This window comes from Annulohypoxylon truncatum (assembly GCF_022578515.1).
Source record: "Annulohypoxylon truncatum strain CBS 140777 unplaced genomic scaffold F4807scaffold_14, whole genome shotgun sequence".
Lineage (NCBI taxonomy): Eukaryota > Fungi > Ascomycota > Sordariomycetes > Xylariales > Hypoxylaceae > Annulohypoxylon > Annulohypoxylon truncatum.
The window spans coordinates 149,493-173,938 of record NW_025953800.1 but is presented as its reverse complement, the minus strand read 5'-3'; the positions used below and the strand labels follow the sequence as shown (position 1 = coordinate 173,938).

The 24,446-nt window shown below is 49.0% G+C and overlaps 7 protein-coding genes across 7 annotated transcripts; 2 read left to right on the top strand and 5 right to left on the bottom strand.

The window, feature by feature from the left end:
• Window positions 1-139: 139 nt before the first annotated feature.
• On the bottom strand, window positions 140-1,913 carry F4807DRAFT_423841 (proline-specific peptidase). The gene is made up of 2 exons (XM_047997817.1): window positions 777-1,913; window positions 140-621 (listed from the first exon to the last, which is right to left on the bottom strand). The coding sequence occupies exons 1-2, from the start codon at window positions 1,448-1,450 to the stop codon at window positions 369-371; spliced, it is 927 nt and encodes a 308-aa protein (XP_047854623.1). The 5' UTR covers window positions 1,451-1,913; the 3' UTR covers window positions 140-368.
• A 454-nt stretch (window positions 1,914-2,367) lies between these two features.
• Window positions 2,368-3,383, bottom strand: F4807DRAFT_459937 (uncharacterized protein; the record flags this gene model as incomplete). The annotated part of the gene is made up of 4 exons (XM_048001441.1): window positions 2,368-2,627; window positions 2,700-2,915; window positions 2,967-3,083; window positions 3,134-3,383. The coding sequence occupies 4 exons, from the start codon at window positions 3,381-3,383 to the stop codon at window positions 2,368-2,370; spliced, it is 843 nt and encodes a 280-aa protein (XP_047854622.1).
• A 626-nt stretch (window positions 3,384-4,009) lies between these two features.
• Window positions 4,010-4,236, top strand: F4807DRAFT_459936 (uncharacterized protein; the record flags this gene model as incomplete). Its single annotated transcript, XM_048001440.1, has 2 exons — window positions 4,010-4,076; window positions 4,142-4,236. 2 exons carry the CDS (start codon window positions 4,010-4,012, stop codon window positions 4,234-4,236), a joined length of 162 nt encoding a protein of 53 aa, XP_047854621.1.
• A 1,510-nt stretch (window positions 4,237-5,746) lies between these two features.
• On the bottom strand, window positions 5,747-7,827 carry F4807DRAFT_70082 (amino acid transporter). Its single transcript, XM_048003368.1, has 3 exons — window positions 7,252-7,827; window positions 6,366-7,159; window positions 5,747-6,276 (listed from the first exon to the last, which is right to left on the bottom strand). Exons 1-3 carry the CDS (start codon window positions 7,622-7,624, stop codon window positions 5,806-5,808), a joined length of 1,638 nt encoding a protein of 545 aa, XP_047854620.1. The 5' UTR covers window positions 7,625-7,827; the 3' UTR covers window positions 5,747-5,805.
• Window positions 7,828-9,236: 1,409 nt separating this feature from the next.
• On the bottom strand, window positions 9,237-11,414 carry F4807DRAFT_70061 (uncharacterized protein). Its single transcript, XM_048003367.1, has 2 exons — window positions 10,427-11,414; window positions 9,237-10,359 (listed from the first exon to the last, which is right to left on the bottom strand). Exons 1-2 carry the CDS (start codon window positions 11,102-11,104, stop codon window positions 9,370-9,372), a joined length of 1,668 nt encoding a protein of 555 aa, XP_047854619.1. The 5' UTR covers window positions 11,105-11,414; the 3' UTR covers window positions 9,237-9,369.
• Window positions 11,415-11,775: 361 nt separating this feature from the next.
• On the top strand, window positions 11,776-13,805 carry F4807DRAFT_423830 (glycoside hydrolase family 125 protein). The gene is made up of 3 exons (XM_047997816.1): window positions 11,776-13,329; window positions 13,464-13,596; window positions 13,655-13,805. Exons 1-3 carry the CDS (start codon window positions 12,024-12,026, stop codon window positions 13,761-13,763), a joined length of 1,548 nt encoding a protein of 515 aa, XP_047854618.1. The 5' UTR covers window positions 11,776-12,023; the 3' UTR covers window positions 13,764-13,805.
• Window positions 13,806-15,042: 1,237 nt separating this feature from the next.
• On the bottom strand, window positions 15,043-17,314 carry F4807DRAFT_467239 (uncharacterized protein; the record flags this gene model as incomplete). Its single annotated transcript, XM_048002467.1, has 3 exons — window positions 15,043-15,878; window positions 15,985-16,164; window positions 16,276-17,314. 3 exons carry the CDS (start codon window positions 17,312-17,314, stop codon window positions 15,043-15,045), a joined length of 2,055 nt encoding a protein of 684 aa, XP_047854617.1.
• Between the last annotated feature and the right edge of the window lie 7,132 nt (window positions 17,315-24,446).

The following is a 24,446-nucleotide window of genomic DNA, read 5'->3' as shown; positions in this document are numbered from 1 at the left end:
TATATTTTATTATTTTCTCCTAAATTTAAAATAAATTTTTATTTTTATTATTTAATTTTAATTATATTTACTTGGCCTATCTTTAGTGAACAGCCCCCCCCCCCCCCCCCCCCGACACATATTCAGAAAATCATACCTCTCCGTCTATCATGAGGATAGCTCGTGCAGGATCAAGGTGAGCTTTGAAGTGGATACGCGCTGATGGCGAAGAGCCCGAAATGTCTACGCGAGTCGCAACAAAATATACCTAGATCATAAGGTTCCTCTACTGTAGATTTATCTGAGTTTCTATGTAGTAGGTACCTGGGCATTCTGCCTATGAGTTTACTTGTAGATCTTAGGCAATGCACCGACTTTCAGGTTGGCGACTAATATAATAAGAAGTCCCCAACAAGCTGCATAAACCTCTCACGGTCCTCCCACATAGCCGTATGACTTGAGTTCTCAAGCGTCACCCACTTGACCTTATTGATCGTCCTGAAGAACGGCTCAACCACGAAATCCATGACTTCGTCATACCTCCCATTGAGAAGCAACGTCTCGGCCTGGATCTTATGCGCGTCTTTCCAGCCCTCCCAATCCTTAAGTGATCCGACAGTATCGAACTCGGAATGTCCTTGCCTATATGTAGGGTTAATTACACGTGCGATCACACCACAACTAGAGAAGACGGGACCCGAGGAATTTCACATGGGAGAGCAGGCAACCTCGCTACCTACCTATAAAAGAGAAGAAAAAAAAAAAAAAAAAGAGAGAGAGAGGTAGGATGAACTCACATAGTCGCATACGCCGTCGAATCATCCCTAATATTCGTAAAAGTCCGCATAATCGGCTCCGGCAGCGGATCAAGCCTGCACACGAACCTCTTCATGAACACCGCCGCCGCGCCCCTGAACTCCGCGCTCTCATGATCACCCTTAGCATCGCACTCCCTCAACACGCGCCCGACCTCCTCCGGCAGCTCCGCGAGCCGGAGCTTACAAGCCCGCTTATACAACGGCATGCTCGCAGGCGCGCCGCTAAGCACCAGCCTCCTCAGCCCCCGCGGCCCGCGCGCCGCGTACGCGCTGCCCAGCATGCCGCCCCAGCTCTGGCCCAAGACATGGAACCCGGATTCCCTTAGTTGCAGGTGGTCGACGAGCTCGTCCAGCTGCTTGATAAACAGGTCGAAGGTCCAGAAGGACTCGTCGCCGGCCTTCTCGCGCAGCCGCGTCGAGCGCCCGCACCCGATCTGATCGTACAGAATGAGCGGGATGCCGCGCGATTCGGTTAGGTCGATCAATGCTTCGAGGTAGTCGTGGCCGGACCCCGGGCCCCCGTGCAGCGTGATGAGGGGGGCCGGGGAGGACGGGGATAGCGTCCCGACGATCTTGTACCATGTCTTGCACGGCTTACCCGCGCCTGGGGCGTCGAAGGGGAGCTCGGACTCGGTTGTGGGGGGTGACGACATCCTCTAGGACCTTGTTTCACTTTTTTTTCCTTTTTTTTCTCCGGCTCTGTAGGGCTGAGCTTGGCTGGGCTGGGCTGGGCGGTGAGAGAATAAGGGATTGGGGAGGTTTGAGTGGTTCGTGGTTAGATTAAACTACTGTGCGAGGACACGAATTGGGGAAGCCTGGGGAATAAAAAACGGTAGCTATCATGTGGGGAAGTGAGGTGAGACGATCGCTGGAAGAGTCGGAGTTAGGTAAAGTCTCCATGCGTTTGCTTTCGTCGGTAATTCGGCCTATCACGCTTGTGATTTTCTTCGGTATGGGTACATAAAATATGTGATGGTTGGACCGGCGATGTGACTCTCCGAACCAGAGATTCGATTAACGGTCCAATTATCCAGTCGGTGAGTCGCATTGGCGGACCCGCATGTATGTGAGCAGTAAGACATAGCACATCGCAGACCGAGCCCATCTCTTAGTTAGATTGGTCGCGTAGCGATGTTGAGAATTGTTACCCGTTTCGAGCCTCCGCTATCCGACCTATATCTTATCATTGGCTTGTCTAGGTACGTCCAGATGTCGTATTGGGGGCTATGTATGTGAGGTAATAACTTATTCCCCGCTATTCCTAGGGATGATGCAGAGTTGCGCCGTAGGGCTCTGTCGGTCAGGGGTATTCATCCCGTATTACATATCACCGCCGACTTGTCAGGTAACACAGGACTGCAGCCAATCACATCTGGGACGCGTTTGACTGCATGAGATATATTAAAACATCCCACGTCTATCCACCGGAGCACGGATCAGAGACAATTCACGGAATCCCAATTGGGCGCCGTTTAGGACTTCACGGGTGTAAGATCAGGGAAATCCATTTCCACAGACCAATCCAGACTATCTACTCCCATGTACTACGACGCTCACATAAGCAGTGAACTTATTCTATGTCTTTGTTGTGCGGCTTAGCCTTCGGCTTATTGCGTTCGAATGGCCCCGGCCGGTATGTGTAATTCCCGGCGATGAGCAGTCTCTGACGTGCCCAGTTGTCAAAGCTCTCCCACTTCGTGCATGTTGTCGTAGCGTCCAGCCTCTGTTCCTTGCCATCAAGCGAAGTCTCTCCATCAACCCACTCGAATGTTGTTATTGCAGTGTTCGCATGGCACATTACAGCCTGACGAAGGACGTTGATACAGTGATCTGAAATATAGTGAGCCTTGAAGTAACTGCCAGGTAACGTCCGTTATCGAACGGGGGCTTGGGAAGAAATACCAGAGTGTGCTTTTCCAAGATGATCGAAGTACGGAGAGTCACGATACTTTGGCTCGTAATAATCCCAATGTACCACCATCCGTAGGTTATTCAAACAGTGGAGATGATGGTAGACGCCCATTGACCCGATATAATCACCGCCGTTCACCTGGACCATGTTCGTCTTATTGATGCCGAGGATATCTAGTTCATCGCCTGTGACTCTGATATTGATAGCTTGAGAGACTTAGTAGAAAACGCCGATGGTTGTTGTGTTATGATACTCACCATGCAGTAAGTCGTCCCATGCATCGTCCAATTCATCGGAGGGATCTTGGTCCCAGGGAGATCCCGGAGGAAACCATTCAGGTCTGTCCTCATATCGTAGGATATCTCCCATTAAAGCTTTCCACCGTGTCAGTGAATTTTCAGCAGTAGCAAGAGGGGTTTCGTACGTAAAACATAGTCCGACATCCCATTCGACGGTTGTATGGAAAACCTCAGCGCGATATCGACTGTTAATGCGACGGCAATATACAGTAGCAAGACTAATATCGCCAAGGAAAGAGCGTGGCCCCGCAGCCACGACCGTATTGGCAACCAACCATCTTTTTGGTCGCCCGAGACATCACTTGAATTAATGACGTTCTCTTCGATAGAGTGACGAAGAAGAGGATCTCGAGATTCCTGTGAATGTTTCTCCATAGCGTCAAATCGTGAGTCGACACGGAACTCTAATGAACCAAGGTGTTATCGTCGAGAAAATCGATACTTGGGGTCGTAATGACCTAGGTAGGGGAGCAAAGGGAGGAGATCGGCTGACCACAGGTTGATGCCGGTGGTATGACGCGAATGGAAGTGTAGTATCTGGACCTCGATAGACCTGCATGCATGTGGCGTGGAATGGAGCATCTTTGCTCTGCAACTACTTTAACCTTAGCCTGTTACCAAGTGCCGAGCCTTTGGATACTACCCACGACGTAGGGTAACAGGATTTTGATATGCGGACCTGAAACCTACGAACCTATCTTACGGTGAAGCTAACAACCCCCCTTTTTTCCGTCAGTGGGTCCGATCACACCTCGATATGCACGAATCCGCTAGTTGTGATATGTATATCGAAATACATCATCGCTGCTTACACTAGTCAGGACTAGTAGGACTAGGTACCTGGATAGGACTTGCTTTCCTAGCACTGCCATGAACATAAGAGCACGTAGTTCCCACGGAGTGAAACGGCGTAGCAATATTCTTCAGCGTCCTTCACTATACTTAGATCTCAGTGGAACTTCAGCCCTACTAGCAACCATCGTCAGCATAGAAACACGAAAATGCTCTACAAGACAGTTCTCTTTGCCTTCCTAGGCTTTACCGGCATTGCCTCCTCCATGGTTCTAGGTACTTACTCCTTCCATGATCCAACCTGATCTCGTTGTCATGGGAGTTACTAACAACAGGTCTAGGAAACCGAGAGTCTGGCCTCAGCAATCCTGTCGAAGCCAGGACCCCACCGTCTATCATTGCCATTACGGACGTTGTGGATGAGGATGACGAGTAAACTTGGCGAGCTAGCTGTATATACGATATCACACCGCGAGGCATGACGCTAGCCACGAGAGTCATGATTGTGGATAGGACCGTGTGGGTACTGAAGGACTATCTTTCTGTTGAGACATAGCTGCGTTGTCGGATCATATTGAGATATGATAAAATGGATATATGAATACCCCGAATATCTATACGTATATCTTGACGTGATTTGGCTTTAAATACCGGGGATGTATGCATCGGGAAAGGAGATCTTCGAGCAGAAAGCTTAGCTTGATTTATCACGGCAGTTGGTTGCTAGCCGACGACTAACCATGAACAGGGGCAGGGGAAAATGAAGTGACTCCTTGCAATGTGAATTTGAGATCTGAATGGTCGAGAAACGCATTTATGCCGAAACGCATATCTCCGTTGAAGATTAGATGGTACATTTACCGCGAATGGGAATAACCAGGGGAGTTGGGAAGATCTATCTGATATAAGACTAGGGGCGGGGTTACATAAGAAAGGGGTCGCGAATTATATGGAGTCTAGCCTAGAAGAGCTGCCAATGTGCTGTTTTGGAATCACCCATGGACCGATTGGGAGATGCTGGTTCAAGGTACCCGGTGGAAACGCATTCGGATCCCTTGCGAAGACCACCTCCATAGTACATACACTATCTACTGAGGAGTATGAAAAGTCTCTATATCAAGTAACGTACCGTGATTAAGCTACGAACCCTGAAAATGGATCCTGTCGGCCTCTAATGCACGTCGGCACGGTGGGCCAAGAAAATGTTGACGATAAAGTAGAAAGTGGCGGGGTTGACGAGATGACCATACGACGACACCTGCTGCCGTGTCTGTAGCCCATAGGCCCTCAACGTCGCCGACGACGATGTCGATCTGAAGGTGTGATTATTGAGTAAACGAGAGAAGAAGTGATGATTAAGTGCCCATGTGACGTAGATCGGGGATACTGTGGATCTTGTAAGATTCTCTTCAAAGGACTCCTGGACATCGCCGGCGTCGTAATATTGGCGAGGTGACGCTTACCAGCTAGCGTTACATCGGCTATGCATGCTGACCCGTTATGCAGCAACAGGGCAACGAAAGCCCTGGAAGTTTTGTTGTTACAGACAATATAGGCGGCGAGCTGCTAACCAATGGCTGCTTGGCATCGACATGTCTCATTACGGCGGCAAGATTCAACCCCGCGATCAACGCAAGCCACCTAAGCACTTTGTCTAACGAGGTCAGCTTACGTTTCGGAGCAAGACCTCTCGTACAAGCTCACGTAAGTTTCTTCTTGGATGAATTCTACCAGCTGATTGGCTTCTGTAGCTCAGACATAAAAAGGCGCAGGTACTTACCTAGCCTACTTATGTTCAGAAATTGCCTAGCTGACGAAAAGCTCCAAAGTAGGATGCCGATTACCGGGCATCTAAAGTGCTGTCCAATGAATCTAGAGCATCGTTAATGGCTTCTGTAACCTGAGACATGGCTAGAACAAGTCCTAAGCAATAGCCGAACGAATTGAGATCAAATTATTTCATTATATGTGCAGATATCCAATAAATACATTGGCGCTCGCCAAGCTAAACCTCCCTAATAGGGCCTTTGAAATGATGTCTCGCCCTCACAACGTACCAAACAACGCTGAACACGAGCACAGCCCCATACACCACCACGCTCCAATTCAGCTCCTCGGGGTCGGGGTTATTGGACTGGGGCCAGAAGGACCAGAACAGCAAGAACAAGGTATACACGCACGCAAAAGCGTTGTTGATAGTGCCGAAAGGCTCCGGTAGCTTCCAGGGGCCCCAGAACAGCTGGTCCGCGTTTCTGGGATCCTCGTCGGCGCCCGCGACGTAGGGCTGGAAAGCGCCCGTGCACCGGCGCCAGAGAAGCAGGCCGCACGCTAGGAGGTACGAGGAGTATATGGCGGCGAGCAGGAGGGATAGCAGGGCGGACAGGACGACGGAGGAGCCGAGCACGATAAGTGAAATTAGGACCGTGATGGCCATAGTGCAGATGATAGCGTAGACGGGAAGCGAGTTTTTGTTGAGCTAGTAGTAAAACAGGTTAGTAAAAACGGGTGAGCTAAACGAGGGCGGGGGGAAGGGGATAGCTAGCTGCCGCTGGCATTACCGCGTACCTTGACCAAATAGCTATCGAAAGGCAACCCCTTATCCCGCGCGAACGACCACATCATGCGCGACGCAGACGCGTAGGTACTAATAGAGCTCGCGACGGCGAGGACCAGCACGACGCCGGCCATGATACAAGCACCCGTCGTCGACTTAACAGCGGACTCGAAGATCTGCAGGAAGGGGTAGAACATAGTATCAGCAGCAGCCACAGCAGCGGGCACATCGCTAATACAGAACAGCAGGGCGATGACCATGGCGAAGCCGAGCGCGCCGTTGATGAAGATGGTGTAGATGAGGGCGCGTGGCACGACGACGTTGGCCTGGCGCACCTCCTCGGACATGTGCACGGCGCAGTCGGCGCCGGTAAGCGTGCTCGCGACGGTCGGCACGCCGACGAGGAAGGCGACCCCTTGTGTCGGCCATCCGCCGTTGTTGCTGAACGTCGTGAACACCTCCGCGGGAGTGTTGTGCGGCGCGAAGTAGACCAGCGGGACCAGCACGCCGAAGAAGCCCGCCAGGTGCAGGATGAGCACGGCGCCTTCGAACTTGGCTAGCGCGCGCCCCGTCGTCGAGTTGACTAAGACTGAGAATACTGCCGCGGCCCACATGATCAGCACCGTGTGCCATGCTATGGCGACGTAGGTCGGTCGCGCTAGGACGATGATGCCCTGGATGATGGTCGCGACGGAGTAGCTAGTGGTGATGGCTATGACCTGCCATGCCAGCGTCGTAAGCCAAGCTGTCAAGTAAGATAGAAAATTGGCGCATGAGTCCGGCGCCATCATGGCGACCCAGTGATCTGTAAGTCAGTGCATCGTTTAGCGTATATTCCATTTTCTATAGTAGATGAAGTCCTGCGTGAAAAGTGAGAAAGCTGTTAGGAAGCCTTACATTGTCCACCGGCAGTCGGAGCTATCGAAGCCAGCTCGGCTACCGTTGCGTAAACTGAGGTGACGCCGACCCAGCCGATGAGGAAAGCCCATATCACGCCTCCGGGGCCGTTGTTAAGAAACGTAGGCACGGATGTCACTAGAATGCCTTCCCAGGATAGTAAGACGGTGCAGGATAGTCCCAAACTCGACATGAAACCGAAGCTACGATTGAGAAGCGGGCGCTTCCCGAGCCGCCTCAAGGTGGTATCGTCGCGGGACGAGTGGTAGTTACCACCGGAGAAATCGGAGAAGGAGAGGAGGGTGTCGCCATTGTTCTGAGATGCGACGCGCAGCTCGATAGATTCCTTTGACTTGCCTGCGATATCCATCATTGCTGGAATCGAAGTCGAAGTCTACCTCAAAGCGACGACGACTAGCGAAAATGCGACGGTCACAGCATGAACGATGATGGAAATTTTGGTGTTTGGGGTAAGACAAAGCTAATGATTTGAGGAATAATTCGAGAAGGCGATCGGATGTCAGCAAGCAGGTTAAGGTAACGTCCAAGATTCGGTGGCTGAGGGTGCTGTCGCAGTCATTAGAACTGCGCTATCCCTGCTCGGGTTTGCTGCAGGTCAGCCGTTGTGAGAGGAAGCTCCAAGCTCCTCTCCAGGGCATGGAATCAATAATACTCGGTGTTCGTCAACATTTGTCTCAGCACGGGTTGGTTCGCCCGTAAGTCCACCTGCTTCAGGGTCTTTAAGCGAACGTAGACCTGAAAGTAAGGCTTCAAGGTTAGATGCGACGCGACGTAAACATCGCTTCTAGACATCTAGGTATCTATCCGCTGAGCCTCGTGCGTGCTGAAGAAGGCTACGGTGCGGATATACGAACAGAGAGAAGAGCATGGCTATTTCGGCCCGGCTCCTTTCTCACTACGACCTTCCACGATAGCGCCATACGTTTTCGCTGCATGGGGACCGTGGAAGTGAAAACGCCGCCCTTGCCATTGGGGGGTTTTCGAGGGTTACATGGGTTAAAGATTGGTTGAAGGATTTTGGAAAGTAACGTGGATCAGTGTCTTGATTGGTGATGATTGGTGGCGGGGGAGCTGTAAGAAGCATGAAGAGTCCTAACAGCGCCGCAGTGTTGCGTCTTCGGCTATCCACTATAAGACGTATATCATCCCATCCGTCCCACCCGTCCACCTTTTCAGCCCGATGTTGTGCTCCCCCACATATTGCCGGGGCCGCATGCCGTCGACTAGTATTTTAACTAGTATTTTAGAAGCGCATAAGCCTTTGCTTAACTTGCCCTTCAACCCACTTCACGCACGTAAGGTTATGTATGTGATGTGTTCCGCATTTATTGACATTTTAATTTGTTGAAATATACTGATAGGTTGAGTCTTCGCGACAAGAGGAGATATCGAGATTGTCCTGCGGTTGTTACATGAAAGGAACATGAGGGATTCGATTCGGCGAGGAGCTAGCGATACTCGCTAAGTAGTACCTAGCGGAAATATTCTTGGCTATCGAGCCGCACATTTGGGGTCCCCTTTTAGGCCTGCGATACCGTCGTCTTTTTCCTGGAGCAGCTCCGGGTAACCAAGATTTTAAAGAGTATTTCTCAACACTCCTGTAGCGATTAGTTGAGATAAAGACCCATAAATGGGGGAAGTCCTAAGTAAGATTAGACATTGCTGTGCCAATAAATCGTCGCGAAGTCTGTCAGAGTTTGTCATTATTCATCGAATTGGCTGGCGATTCCACACAGGTAAAGCCAACTTAGTAGAGCAAGTATCGCGATCAATAAAGCCCACCCACTTTTTAATAAGCTATTATTCATTAAGAGCACTGCATTCTATGTAATATCTTGACGCTGAAGCATAGTACTTATTTAATAAGTTGAATGATGAAGCATGCCGTATATGATCCAAACATTTCCGTTTTGAGCTTTCCAGGCGAAGCTTAACCCATGGCCCAAACCAGTCGCTTAATGAACGTTAACATCAGGTTTCCAATTCCCCACGCCGCGTTCAGTCATCATGAAAACCTTCAATAAAAATCCGACCAATCGTACCACATGTGTCATATGATCCAACATGACCCTCAATGGTCTCGTGTTACCCGGACACTTATACATCTAACATACTCTTGATTTGTTGCGGAGGCACGTTCGTGGATTGGCCACTATTAGTGCTCGAGCTTCTCTCGCTCGTGCCTGGGCGCCGAGTTTGCTCATTAGATACTTCCGTGCCTCTGCCCCTACCGGCAGAAACTTCAGGATTTGCGCCTGGGAATAGGAGGCCAGCCGCCATCTGCATCGTACGCTCGGACCTTCGCGTGTCCGATTTGCCCCCATAAGGTGTATACGGTGGCGGAGCAGCTACCCCACGGATGCTACTGTGGATGCTATTTGTGCGCCGCATTTCGTTCATCTCTATCGCGTTCGTGCGAGTGGGGTTCGATTCTGCTTCAGCTTCAGCTTCCGCGGCCCTCCGCTCTGCGAGGATTTCGACCTGTCTTGCAGTTGGTCGTCCGCCTCCGACTTCTCGTACGTTCCGCATGATGCGATCACGCATGCTTTCTGTTGGTACCTCGCCATTAACACGGCGCCACCAAGCGGGCTTGCGAACAAAGCCGAGTTCCTGGTCAATAGCCTGTCCTCGTTCTCGTCGCTGGCGCGAAAGCTCACGATCCTCATTCGGGCGCATAAACCCGGCGATAACCTGAATAATGATGATCAGGAGGGTCGGCGCGTATCCTCCAAGGTACATCGCAAGAAGATTAGTTCCGACTTTCAGAGGCGACAAGTAGAATTCCCAGGCGCACAGACCCTGGTATGCCACAACGGCCAACGAAAGTGGAACCATTAAAGTAAATCGGAATGGCATATATCCCAAAAATCCGATGATACGGTTAAAGAATCCACGATTACGAGGTTCGTAGTGTCGAATAGAATGCCAGAGAGACACCATAATCGTGAACCAACAAACGAAGAGGCAGAACGTTGCCGCTTTGAAACGTCCATCCGTAGCAGCTGGTATCGCATTCTCTACCGCCTGTTCAGCAGAGCGCTGAAGCTCAATCTTACCCCAGTTTCTTGGGATAACCAAAAAGAAGTTCTACATCACGGCAACTATTAGTACAAGGCTTTCCTTGTCTAGAATACGTGTTTTAACATTGACTTACCAGCCATAACCAGAGATAGAACCACAACGGCAGCCAGAATTCGAACATCCCTCTCTTATCATTCTGCTGGAGGACAAAAGGGTTGGGGTCGATGTATTGGCGTTCCATCCAACTACCCCAATGTCGCACTCCCTCCCAAACAACCGCCATAACACCCATTTGCATGAGGAACCAGAAGAAGACATTCAGGACGAGAGGAAGCTCGACGACACGATATCGATCGACGTCAATGCCGGTGAAAAGGCCGACAAGAGCGGTGGTGCAGACGAAGATTGACCAGTACCATTGCCATCTCCTTCCAATCGGATAGAATCTCTTTTCCGCCGGAAGATGTAGTTCTCCATGTTTCTTCAGATTTACGAATACGAATATTAGACATAGAGCAAAGGCCGCCGCAAACCCAATTCCGGCACGCGCTCGATTCCCAATAGGCTGCGTTGCTAGATAACACCAAGTACTATTAAGAAAGGTGCCATTGGGTAAGAGTCCGACCGGAGTATAAGGCGAATCAACGAGGAAACACCACGATCCATTGGATAGCGTACTATTCGTAGGATAATATGTATAGTTCCAGAAATCGAGCGTCGTCAAGTTGAAATGTATACCACTGATTACGGTGTCGGTTGAGTTGTCGCCTTGCGGGAAGCTCAAAATATCGCGTAAATCGATGAGAGTCATGGCTTCGTCGGATAGCCCGCGCGCGGGGTCGTCTTCTATATTGTTCTCTAGGCACGACGAAACGAGATATTCGATATACAGTCGTGACGAGGTTAAGATATTGGAACCATTGCTAGATGACTAGACGCGCGGCGAACGGAGGGAAGGAGGAAAAGGAAAGGGAAGAGTTAAAAATCGCGAGGTTGCGGAGGTGGAGTTGCACGGTTGACTGAATCCGGAGCTTCGGATCACATTGCAATAGAAGTTTTCCCAAAAGTCGCTCAATCAGCAGGCCATCTCCACTTAATCGCTCCCCGATAACAGAAAACGGTGCGGTGAGTGGAGCGATAACGGTAAGCGACGTCATCCCGAAATGCCGAGAAGCACTAGCGGGTACGTAGATTATTTTCCATTTTCGGTTCAATATTTACATAAGCCAGCTGAGCGCCAGGTGACACGGCAACAGTCTATTCTGCTTAGTTCAGCTCATCCATGTTCATAATTCCGAGTTATGCAGTTTCATTCTCCAGGGAATGTCTCGGTTGGATTGACATAAGCATCGCACAATCCACTCTTACAGAACCAATCCTGGAGTGAATTGAACACTAGAATTGTTCAGATTCATCAGATTGCCCATATCAATTTAGCCTACAAAGGGAGTCCAATTGCTTTTTATAGAAGCAAGGGATTGGCGGACCATTCAAAGCGCAGCATCATGGGGAATGGAGGTTGAATCTAGACTTGGATACGAATGCCGGGGTACAGCTCCAGAAGAACCAAGCCAAGACTCTTGGCTCGTCCATCGTCAATCCAGGCACGATCAATCAAGACACGATTCCCTCGTTTAATTCCTGATGACACCTCAACTTTTCAATCGATCCCTATGGCATCAATTCCCCTTTCCTCACCACCATACGAAAGGACAATTGCGCAATAAGCTATGCGGTCGAGCGATGTGATATTGTCGGCGTCCTTGGTAACCGGGAGTGTACTCGCTAGCTGTCCCAAATATTCGAGTTACTCCCTGTCGCGAAACCCACCTCTCTCGCTCGGTGCTTACAAGCTCGCCTACCAGCGACCTGCTCCAGAATGTCGAACCTTCAACTCAACCCTAATCGAAGACGCCATTAGTCAAACGAAAGAAGCGATATACGATGAAGACTTGTTTCGTCTTTTCGAGAACACTTATCCGAATACACTCGATACGGCAATAAAATGGCGGGGGTTCGCAGCCAACAACTCGGAGGAAGAGTTGGCTTTTGTGATTACTGGCGACATCGATGCCATGTGGATTCGTGACTCGGCGAACCAGATAGCGCCATATAAATCGGTGTTGAAGAGTGCGACAAGCGACATCGCCTCGCTATTCCGTGGGGTCATCAATATGCAGGCACGATATTTGATTATATCGCCTTATTGTAACGCCTTTCAACCGCCGCCCGAGGCGAACATAACCACTGAGCCGAATACCGCCACGTACTCTGTTACGCCACCATACGACAGAAGCATAGTCTTTACTTGCAACTTCGAGCTCGACGACTTTGGGGGCTTCTTGCAACTCTCGCATGATTACTATAATGCAACGGGGGACTTGGACTTCTTTGGGAAGTTCCAATGGATATCGGCAGTGCAGTCTATTCTTGCTGCGTCAGAGGCTGTGCGAAAGCCTACGTATGGTCCAGACGGCAAATGGATCCCGCCAGCATACTCTTTCCAATCCTTAACTATGTCTGCTTCGGGTACATTGGGCAACAACGGAATGGGAGCCCCTGTGAACGACACGGGCCTGGTGCGGTCCCCTTTCCGCCCAAGTGACGACTCTGCCATGTTCGACTTCAACATTCCGGCAAACATGATGCTCTCTAGATATCTCGAGTCGACGTCGCAAATCATGGAACGGCTCCCAAACGCTCCTAAAGGTCTCGCGCGGGAGATGAAAGACATGGCCACCGAAATCAGGGAAGCCATCAATCAATGGGGCATTGTGAGTGCGCCAAACGGTCAGAAGATATTTGCGTATGAGGTTGATGGGTTCGGCGGTCAAAACTTGATGGACGATGCGAATATCCCGTCCCTCCTTTCGGCGCCATTCCTGGGGTACTTGGATAAGAATGACACCGTTTACCAGAACACGCGTGCTTTTGTCCTAAGCAGAAGCAACCCGTGGTGGTGCGTTGGCCCCTATCTCAACGCCGTCGGCTCGCCGCACATACGACCAGGTGCAGCATGGCCTATGGCGGCTATTAGTATGTGATCCCTGTGCCCCTTTTCCTCCTATTTACCCCACTGGTTTATCTACAAATTTGGTCCGGCTGCAGATTCTTTCAATTATGCCTCAACCTTGAATTGCCCCTATTTTCTCTAACTTTTAACTATCTAGTGCGAGCAATGACCTCGGACAACGACTCGGAAATCATAACGGCGATCACTGAGGTGTTGCGCAGTACCGATGGATATGGACTCATTCATGAGAGCGTCGATACATTCGACACGAGCAATTGGACTCGGCAATGGTGAGTGGAAATCTTGGATCGGCGGCATCTCGCTATGCTGGGCTAACTCCATACCTAGGTTCACTTGGGCAAATGGACTTTTCGGCCAGATGATCATGGATCTGGCGGAGAGGAAACCTCAGATCTTGAAAGAGAGCTTCCAGCCCTTTTTCATAGAAAAGAAGTAGGGTTACATACTATTAATATATTCGTATTTCCAACTGTATGAATCGGTGAAGTCTTGTCACATGCAGATACCGTCAGGTCATCCCGATTAATGATTGTCGCTATTTCTCGACCGAGGCGCAACTCTCAATTCCTCTCGTCGTCCATACAAACGACAACTTCAGACTCGAGGTCTCAATTGAGCATGAGCCAGCAACCCAAGCCTTACCACCAATGGACCGTGCTATACATCTCAGTCTTACTAAATCTTCCACTCGTACTATTTGAATTAGTGCGACTACGAGTAGGTGTCGTGTATTCAATCCTCCTATTCATCCCAAATGTGTTCTATTCTTACTTTAGTGTTTCAAACACATTTTCTTTGTGTAGCAGGACAATGCGTTATCTCCCGAAGTATCGGAGACCTTGAACATGGATCTGGGTACTCAAGACTGGCCAATAGGAGCATGTTTGAGATCTAGTACTTGCCTTGTACGGAAGGTCGACGGCAGTTTCAACCAATCAAATCTAAGCGTGTTCTTCGTAGCACCTAGTACGATACACCGGACCATAACTAACCCAAATAATAAAACCCCATTTGCTCGTTGCTCACCGGGACGGGCCGTCGAACTCATTATCACGGATCACAAAAAGCTCATACGTTTCGCGGAACAGGAATTAACTATGGAGAGTTCATCATCATCTGATGGACGTCCACTCCGTGGGCCACCTAACCTAAAAGGTTACCCTAGGTTTTTATCCTATCGCCGTTGCCTGTCCGCATCTGAACCATCGCATAAATCAGCATCTTGCGTCCAAAAACGAGGCCTAGCAAAGGGAGAAAGGGAAAAGGTCGCTAGTCACCCAGCGTCCCGATCCAATGCAGCCCCTTCCTATGTATAAGCCCCGCACTTTTGCGGCTTGTCACCTCATCTGGCGTAAGGTAAGTCCCAAACGTCGTATGTGTGCAAACCCAAATTCCCAATCCCCAATCCCCAACCCCCATACGTAGAAGCCAAGTAAACCAGCCAAACGGAAAAAAGAGGAACGAAAAAAGAAAAAAAAAGAAAAAAAGGAAAAAAGAAAGAAGAAAAGGAAAAGACACCAAGCCATCGGGTATTAAAGTACCAAACCCATGTGTCAACCGCGTAACCATAGATCCGACCACCCTAAACCGTAGAAAAAAAGGATGAAACCAGAGAGGTGGGAGGGAAAAAAGTGTATGCCTTATGCCTTATGCCGTTACTGCTCACATCCGCCGAAGAGCCGATCTTAGGGCTCTGATGCCTTTCGTTTTACCATTTAAATACCGAGATCACCGAAATCGGTTTTATCGAACGCGTCGTCGTACCACTCCATGCTCTCGGGTAGGTCCGCGAAGAGGTTCCAGTCGTACCCAAAGTCGAGGCCGGTCGAGGGCGGGTCGAGATGGTCCTTCGCCGGTTGCGCCGGTTCTGCAGCGGGTTGCGTGGCAGGCTGCGGGACGGCCTGAGGACCGGCCTGAGGAACGACCTGCGGAACGACCTGCGGAACGACCTGCGGAACAACCTGTGGAACGACCTGCGGAACGACCTGTGGGGTGGATTGCGCAGCGGGTTGCGAGACGGACTCTGGGGCGGACTGTGGAACTGACTGCGGGACTGGCTGCGGTACAGAGCGTGGGGCGGACTGCGGTACGGACTGCAGAGCAGGTGGCGGGGCAGGTTGCGGGACGGGATCCGGCATGGGATCCGGGATAGGACGGGGCTTAGGCCGAGGCTTTGGCTTAGGCTTAGGCCGAGGCGGAGCTTTCGTCGTGGGCTGCGGCGTGATTCGTGGCATAGGTTGCGGCGTAAGTTGCGGCGTAAGTTGTTGCATAGGTTGCGACATGGGTAGTGGCATAGGTTGAGGCATCAACTGGAGCATTGGGGGAGGTGGCCCAGGCCGAGGCATAGGTTGCATGACGGGTTGCGGGGTGGCTGGGGCCATAGGCTGAGGAATAGGTTGCGCAATGGGTTGCAGCATGAGCGGTGGCATTACCCCCGAGTTAAACTGATACAACATAGGAGTGTTTATGAATTGTTTGTCGTGAAGCTTCATCATGAACGAATATATTCGGCTGGCTTCTTTTCCTCCCGGAATCTCTCTCTGGAAGAATTCTGGCAAAAAGAAAAAAGATATCAGCAACGAAAGATCGTAAGGATGAAGTGCAATGGTTTCATCTAGAGCCTCTAGATGATTCAATGAGTGCGAGAGAAAACATACCATATGCGCGAAGAAACATTTCGTGTACGAAGGCCGCGTCGAAAGTATTGTCTGCTTGTATCGCAACCAGTAGGCTTGCTAAGATCATGTAGTCCCAGTCCGTCAAGGAATCATGGTCGCTGATGTAGCGGATGAACGTTTCGAAGTAAAATCTTTTGGAATTCATGTGTCTGGTGTGATCTAAAAGAAATATAACGTATTAGCACAACGGTTCTTTTCGGATTGCGCTCCTTCTATGCGCTCCCTTGTTTCTCTCATCTCCCTCCTTCCAAAATCTGACGAGATACTTACCAGCCTTATTCTGAGGGGGGTCTCCGACGGCCGTTCGCCATTCCATCGCAATAATAGCTGGCAGATTAATTTCGAATGGATTTTGCAATAATTCCCGAATCCTAGCTTGGAAAAGAACTGCGGAATCATGCTGCCCAAGCTTTCGGGGACGCTCGGAGAATTGACCAGGTATGTCAGTAGGGAAGAGGACGGGACCGCCAAAGTTCGGAAGTGAGAACGGGTTTTCAAAGTGGAAGTGTGGCGGCGAGGCGGAGACAGCTTGCTGGTAGGCAACTGGCGAAACGCCTGCTTGAGGAGGCGAAGGTCCCGAGAACTGAGGTGACATGTGCATGTGCGCGAAGGGTATTTGCGACATGTTCTGAGGCAGAGACACCTGCTGCTGGTCCGTTGGCATCACCGGCATTACTGCCGCCACCATTGTCGATGGCACGAAGTTAGAGGGGAGCTGTAGATGTTGGAACGCGGAAGGTTGTGCAAGATGTTGGACATTCTGCGGTCCAGCAAGAGGCGGGGTTGCCTGTACAGTTCGAGCGGTACGATTGTTGCGTTGGTGCCTCTGATGATTTTCGCGAAGCTTTGCGGCACGATGCTGTTGATCCTGAGAAATAAGCTGTATCCCTTGTGGTTGTTGACCCTGTGGGATAGACTGGGCGCGGGGATGACGTGTTTGAGGTAAAGCATTCTGTTGAGGGACTTGTGAAGGATGTTGCGGACGTTGTAGATGTTGCTGACGTTGTTGGAGATGTAGAAGTTGCTGATCTTGCTGATGTTGCGATACTGCTAGCTGTTGAGCCGGCAGTTGGACAGGTTGCTGGACCGGTTGCGATACCAACTGGATTGGTTGTGGTACCTGCTGAACCGGTTGGAATACCTGCTGGTCCGCTGGCTGCGGCTGCGGCTGCGGCTGCGAGGCAGGTTCAGAGGGTCTTCCAGTTATGCCCTGGAACATCTGAGTTATCTGGTCCGTGACGTGCTTTCCTGTATCCTGCCGGTTCAACCCTCGTGGTGGCCCTTGTGGTGGCCCTCCTGGATAAGACATCTCGGAAAATGTGGGGATTTCCCCTTGAAAGTGGGAAATAATAGAAGTTAGTGAAGGTAATGAGAAAGTATTATGCCAGGAATAGGCGAAAATAAATATCAAAGTTGAATTCTGTTTCCGATGAATTTGATGGCGGCGTTTAAGGTTCAGCCTCGAAGATGAAGTAGAAACTGAATTGTCGGTTTGGTACGTTCCAGACGAAACAAGTGGGCAAGAATCAGAAATGAAATTGTGTAATGCAAAAAAATAAAAAGGACCAAGGACGGGGACGAGGACGAGGGTATAAACTTTGAGGCTTACCGCCTGGCAATAAATTGTGAACCATGCGTCGACTGCCAGGCAACCGGTCGAAGGAGGTTGACGGCCGTACAGGCCTTTGTTTCGTGACCGTCCCCAGTAGTTATAGATGAGTAATAAGATAAGCAGCTGTCAGATTTTATTGATTCCACCTGCTTCTCTTTGTTTTGGGTCTCGACTTCCCCGTCCCTTCACGGTGAATCAAATCTCGTCAACTTCACCGATTAATGATTAATCGGTTTCGCTTTGCGACGAATTGTCAGTACGATTAGATACCAGATATAATAGATCTAACATCGGAACGCACACATACCGAGTCTGATCCTAATAGTATGTAAAATATTGTGTGTCAAGGTTGATTTATATTTCGGAGTAGAGGAAAAGTGTGGCGGGTGTCGTGTTTTAATTCTGCAGAGGAAGAAGAATTCAGAAGGTGCCAGGACACTGTCAGAACATTCAATTCAAAAGACATCCGGCTGCCCTTTTTAAACATCTTTTGAGTGGAAACTGACCAGTTTTAACTCCCGACATTAAACGTAGTGAGACTAAACGGTATAGACTTTGGCTATGATTACACTGCTTACTTAATCGCACAAGTAACCAACTCCTGCTCTGTTTTTACAGAGGCAGCTTGTTATGTCTGTGCGATACAGGGCTGGAAATTGGGCTATGCATGCGTCATACCAGGTATCTGGGCAGGTATATTGGTAGGAGACACCTATTGAAGAGAGACACTGTAACGAGCAAGGGGCTCAGGGGTTTGATTTTCAGGTAACAAAAGGGTGAGAATGAGTAATATTTCGTAGGGGAGTTGGTCCTATATAGCAAGAGAATAGTGACAATAGACTTAAATTGACTACTGTCGAACTACCTAAGGTTCCAAGGAAAGAAGACTCGCCCATTGTTATACTAAATGGCTACGTAGTTTGGCCCTAGAGGGCTCCCTTGGGTTGACCTGGGTTGGATCGTAACATACTAAGGTACCTACACAATACGGTTTTCTACATCTGGAATAAAATTATCGGTCTTGTCAATTTGACGTGTACCCATAAAGGAAAAATTTTCATGGCAGCTTCATAGCGTTGTGAGATTTTAGGGCATTGAGAACGTTGTAAATAGCTAGCTAGCTTAGCTAATCAAGTTTGATCAACTTTTTATGTGTGCTTCCCTTCCAAACAGTGAAGAAAGAAATATCCGTTAGAACTTGATCATAGCTTCATTAGGTAACTACTAGACAGAGAAGTTCCTCTTCGAGTGGCGAGACGGGGCCTGATTCATAGGTATATAACTTGGTTCTAGGACGTTGCAAGACTGGCGTACATTACACCTCATAGGTAGGTAGTTCTCGTTATTCCTTTAGAAACACTCCCATAGAGTCAACTAGGTACTCCATGTTTGAAATTCATTTTCGCCCTTTATGTTTGATAGAAAATGCTAACAACTAACCTTCTATTCACAAGTAAGGAAGACGAAAAGGGGTTGGTCGTAATACACAACATTCAACGAAACAGGAGTTATGGCACATTTTACACTCTAATTTCGTTTTAAACTAATGGATTCAATAATCAACGTGGATTTATATGAAAATGCTGCCCAAGAGACCCAGAAAACCGATTTCGTACAACACATTGGCATATGCTACATGTAACTATCTGGGCAAATGATTCTATTTCATCGATTTCCCTTGGATTTGCGACGATGGAATCTTCAATTAGACGAATCCACGGCTTGTAATACAAGTATCTCCACACGAATAGGAAAGACTTTTATCCCTCCTCAAAAGATCAGACAGCCTCACTGATTCATCGCCAGGCTCTTTTATAGTCGGTAGAACAATTTCAATAGTATAGGCCATTTCCAAGATACCTAGTTTGTGACAATATTTTACTATTAGGTCCAAGCGACCAGAATATAGAGCATAACTTGTCCATATTAAAATACAAACTTAGTAAATAAGGAAATAATAGCGCCGAACGAAGAATCCTAAACACCCATCAGATACCATCATAGTATTATGCTAGGCCCATATTGAGAGGAGGTGTCCTTTGCCTAGGTGCTCTGTCCTGGGACCGACTATCAAGGAGCCTCCTACGGACTGCGGCTTGCAACGTAGACGTTTGAAAGAACAAATAGGCGGCGGAAGCTATTCAGCTCAACAGATACAACAGGGTGAACTAATCTGAGCGTTCTATACATTTTTGGTAGGTAGGTACTCAACTGGACTTGTCTCATCCTGTTAAGTTTCTTCCGAGGTCCTTGTAAGCTAGCTCGACGTATTCATGGACATCAAACGATTTGCCCCTGGTCCCCAAATACTTATATAAAACGAATTTACCCGCTTTAAGTGCTTCAACAATTAAACATCAGACCTTTATTCTAATTCTTATTTACCAGTTCAATCTCACAACGTTTAAACTGATTCTAGCCGGATGTGATATTCGTTTCGTTTATCGAATGCTTACTTCTATTAACCGTATCATCTTACCCCTCCCCCCCGGAATGCCATGCTCTAAGTCCTGAAGAAGACAGCTGAACAAGATGGGTTTTTTACGACGTATTGTGATTTCATAGATACCTTATCTAATACTCACCTAGATTGGCACCTAGACAGAATCCCCCTGAAAGCTCGAGAATTGTATTATAGGTATTACAAGATAGCGATTTCACAAGTTGTGGAAGAAGGAAATGAGCATAAAGGACCTAAAGCTACGCGATACCTTCAATTTCTGCCCAACTCGACCTCTTCCGCCGGTGGCCCCCACCGGCGTGAGGCTAAAAAACTCCGGAGAGGCGCCGGCCGTAACCACAGGTGTCGTATCTGAAAACCGGCCGCGAGACTATTTTTAATTACGAGGTAACCCATCCGACCGGGCATCGGTACCCTAAACACATATTTATTATACTATACTTTGGGCAATCTAGGTATCCAGTCTTCGATCACATGCTACGTAAGACAAGTGATGTAGGTATGTCGTATGGATGTCCAACCCCAACCCGCGCCGCACCGCTCCGTTCCGGGTTTGCTTCGCGGCACATCTCAACCTGAGAGGACTCGGCCGAAGCGACCCGACCATCGCTTGGACGGAAACCTGGAAATAAGATACATAAAAATGAAACAAAAATAAAAAAGGCAAAGAAAAACGTGAGAGATGGGTTAAGACGAACGCTGATAGGTATCGGGCACGTAGCATCGATCGTATTGGTCGCCGATCAGGATGCAGAACCCAGCACTTGCATGCCGACCACGCTACATAACCGTGCTACCCACATACTTAACCTATGTACGTCAAGGGGGATGGGGTGATTGGCGGGCGAATATAATACCAATCGATGGGCGAGATCGCACAACAGTAATCTACGTTAGATAAAGGGGGAAAACCCCAGCTCGAACGTTTCCTATGTAAGGCCTTTTTTTTTTCGGTGTGTAGGAGAGATCGATAGGCTCAGTGATACAATACCAAGACTTTTCCTGGTGCTTTGTGTGCACGCGGGGGTTCCGCATGGGCTGTTGGCGTGAGCCATGAGTAAGTAGGAAATGGGGCAATGGGAGCAAGTAGGGCGAACCGTCATGATGTACGAAGATGGAGATGTCGGACCGTGGTTGATGGGACAGATGGGGCTAGTTGATGTTGGACTCGACAGAGTTGGGCGAGGGGGGAAGCCAGCGGATTTGGACGTTCGCGCAGAACTTACTACTACTACTAACATCAGAGTCAGGCACACGTCGGGCGTAGTGCGGATGTCGGGATGAGCAGGATGAGGTTGCAATGTTGCAATCGCCAAACTGCGAAAAGTAAAAAAATAGGGGGAAACGAGGCACAATGATGATGGTTGCTTTGAGTCATCTACCTAAGTGGCGGTCAAGAGGGGGGATTAGGATTAGAGAGAAAGAAGGAAAAAAAGTATATAGGAAATTAGAAAGGATTACTACGACCTGGCTTGACACGCATTGCTTAAAGCTAACCTTAATATAATAGCAAGATGTAAGGTTTCTTAGGCTTGAAGATGACATGAATCGGCATGTGGGAGGAGTGGAGCAAATGTTTTTGGAGTATTGAATTCTGAGTTCCTGGCTAGTAAAGTCTATTTCATTATCGAAAAGAAAAAAAGTACGTACTTGAGGCCCAAAGACGGATCTGCGATAAGGATTGCGATAAGGAGGGGCTCGGCTTGGTGGAAACAAGTAGGTACCCGGTGATAACCGCGGCGGGTAAACTGAAGGTGGGAGGCGAATACGATTAACAAATACTACATGTATGCATTGGATTAGGTAGGTAGGTTATGTAGACCTAGGTACCTGGTTAAGAATCTGGATGTGACCGGTACTTAGTTACCTGCCGATGTACATACTGTGCCTTGCATCCTGCAGGTTGATTTTATTACATAGAAATAGTAGCATACGACTGCCACGACACATATTGTATTATACATATCTACACACGTAGGATAAGGTTGCAAGCATGTGGTCGACGAACTCGTATGAACCCGATGTACGGAGTACATCCCTACACCTAGGTCTGCTTACCGGATATTCCCATGCGTCCCAATGTCCTCCCTGTCTTCCAGGGCAGCCAGGGCAACCATTATGGGTGGTTCGAATATTCTGTCCCTGTGGCTTAAGGAACGACCCGAATCGCCGGGGCGTTACATACATAAGAGAGTACGTATGTAGGTATGTATGTACATATATGACTGACTGGTCGATCCCGGGCTTACCTGCATAGCTCGGATTCCCCAAAGTCAATCTTGACACTCTAGTCGAGGCAAGCAACCTGGCAAGGTTCGCGTTGTGGCGTTATGAATATCCTACCCATATTTCAACCTGCCTATTCATCACATCTTCATCTTAAGTTACCAGCCTTGTTAGTTCAGGCTTTACTATCGATATTTGTTGAGTCTTCTCGAGGTTAGTGCGTGAATATACACGTAAAGTCGTCGTAACCTACGTTTCATCTCAGCCCTGTACCTTGGCAGGATCTTTCGGATCGATAGGATCTTTCGTCAGGTACAGGCGAAGTATGTACAGTACTTTATGCTGACTGCTTACGCACGACTAAGGTGACCGGCGATAACGGCCTGGACTTGGGTCTGAGAAGTCATCTGATATGTATGTAGCCCTGCTTGAGTTAATTTTGCATCCTGCAAACACCCCAACATGGCAGTCGCCTTAGGCAGAATCCGGGAAGTAATCTGCAGATGTACAATACCTAGAGATAATTAGCAGCATGTAATATAGCTCGCTCTTAAATCGATATTAGCAATATGACGCCACTTGCATCCATCACCGACTATCTCGTCTCCTGGTAGGGCGTATCGATAAGCGATAGCGTTGCGTCAGATCAGGCGGGGGAGGGGAAGAAGAGGGGAAGACCTTTTGGACTAGCTGACTAGCAGGACTAGCAGGTTAAGAGACTAGGGGATAATGAAAGAGACAGGGGACAGCGGACAGGGGGGAAGCTCGGACTCAATATGCCTGGCCGCCGCTTTTGCTTTTGCTTTTTATCATCTTCGCTGACGGTCTTCCCCTTTGGGTCGTGTAGGTCTTTTGAGAGTTTTATCGTCTTAGATGTTGATTGCTCTTCGTACTCCGTGGCACACAGTCAGGTCTGTCTGACTAGACTGCTTAGGCTAGAATGTGTTAATGTGTCGGTGGGTAAGGGTCTTAGACTGGACTCCTGTGTCTACTTCTGGAAGGTTTTGTGGCGCTGTATACATGAAACTCCAGAGACTCATCTCGGGTGTAGTACCAGCTGGTCCGAATTTTTGTTCGGGCCGTGGGCGTAGGTAGGTACCAAGGGGAATGGAATGCCAGCTACCACAGCCTCGGTGGATAGGAATAGTGCTGGCTGGGCATTCGAGGCGTCTTACAGGTCTTACAATAATAGTAGGCAGGGCGGAATTTGGTGTGTTATGACTAATGCAGATAATACTACTGCATACGTGGTAGCTAGGTGGTGGATCATCAGGTACAAGAACCACGATAATGGATGATGGGGACACCGCACATACGTCGCACACATGTCCTGTGTCTCGTAGGGCAGGCGGTGAGGGTTTGATAGCATGTTCGCGTATCTGGCAATGGAAAAGCCACAGAACTGAGAGTTAGTCCAAAGGTTTTGACCAGTGCATCAAAACATGCGCTCGCATGTATGTAGGCAGGCTAGGTAAGGGAGGGGGAAAAGGCTCCGAGCGAAGCGAAATATGAGTGGAGAAAATAGCTGATGGAGGGTATCCAGATAGTCAACCTATAGTGTGGTATGTGTGAGGTACCGTAAAAGAAGAGTGCTACGGTTTACGTAGCAACTATCAGCTGGACGCTGACTTGTGTATTCCCAAACGGCCTAGATGTGATGAACTGGCATGAATGAGGCGAAACCAGTAAGATCTCCGGGACCCGAGGGAGCTTTTACACGATATCCCCGATGACACGATGGCCTTTGATAGGTTGTGATCCATCCTGGTGCCTCTGGTGCCTCTGGTATCTATATAGGCAATACAGGCACAAGATAAGCACTCGGACCTCAAGCGAGTCAATACGCGCCCGTTGACCGTCCGTAGGGATGATGGCAAGATGGATAACCTCCCCGGCAATAAAAACTAAATGATAGACGTCGAATATAGTTACTGGAAAGGCAGGCGTTGCGTCAGAGAGCCACCAATGTGATGTAGATCATGACCTAATGAGGTTTAGTCGACAGCAGCCCTCTCCTCAGGGTTGCAGAGATCCAGTGGGTGAAGAAGAGATCGTTTTTAACAACCGACATTGAAAAATACATATTCCCTTCATCGACCTAAACTGCCCTTTTGCAAGTGAGGCCTTCCATCTCACTGATAA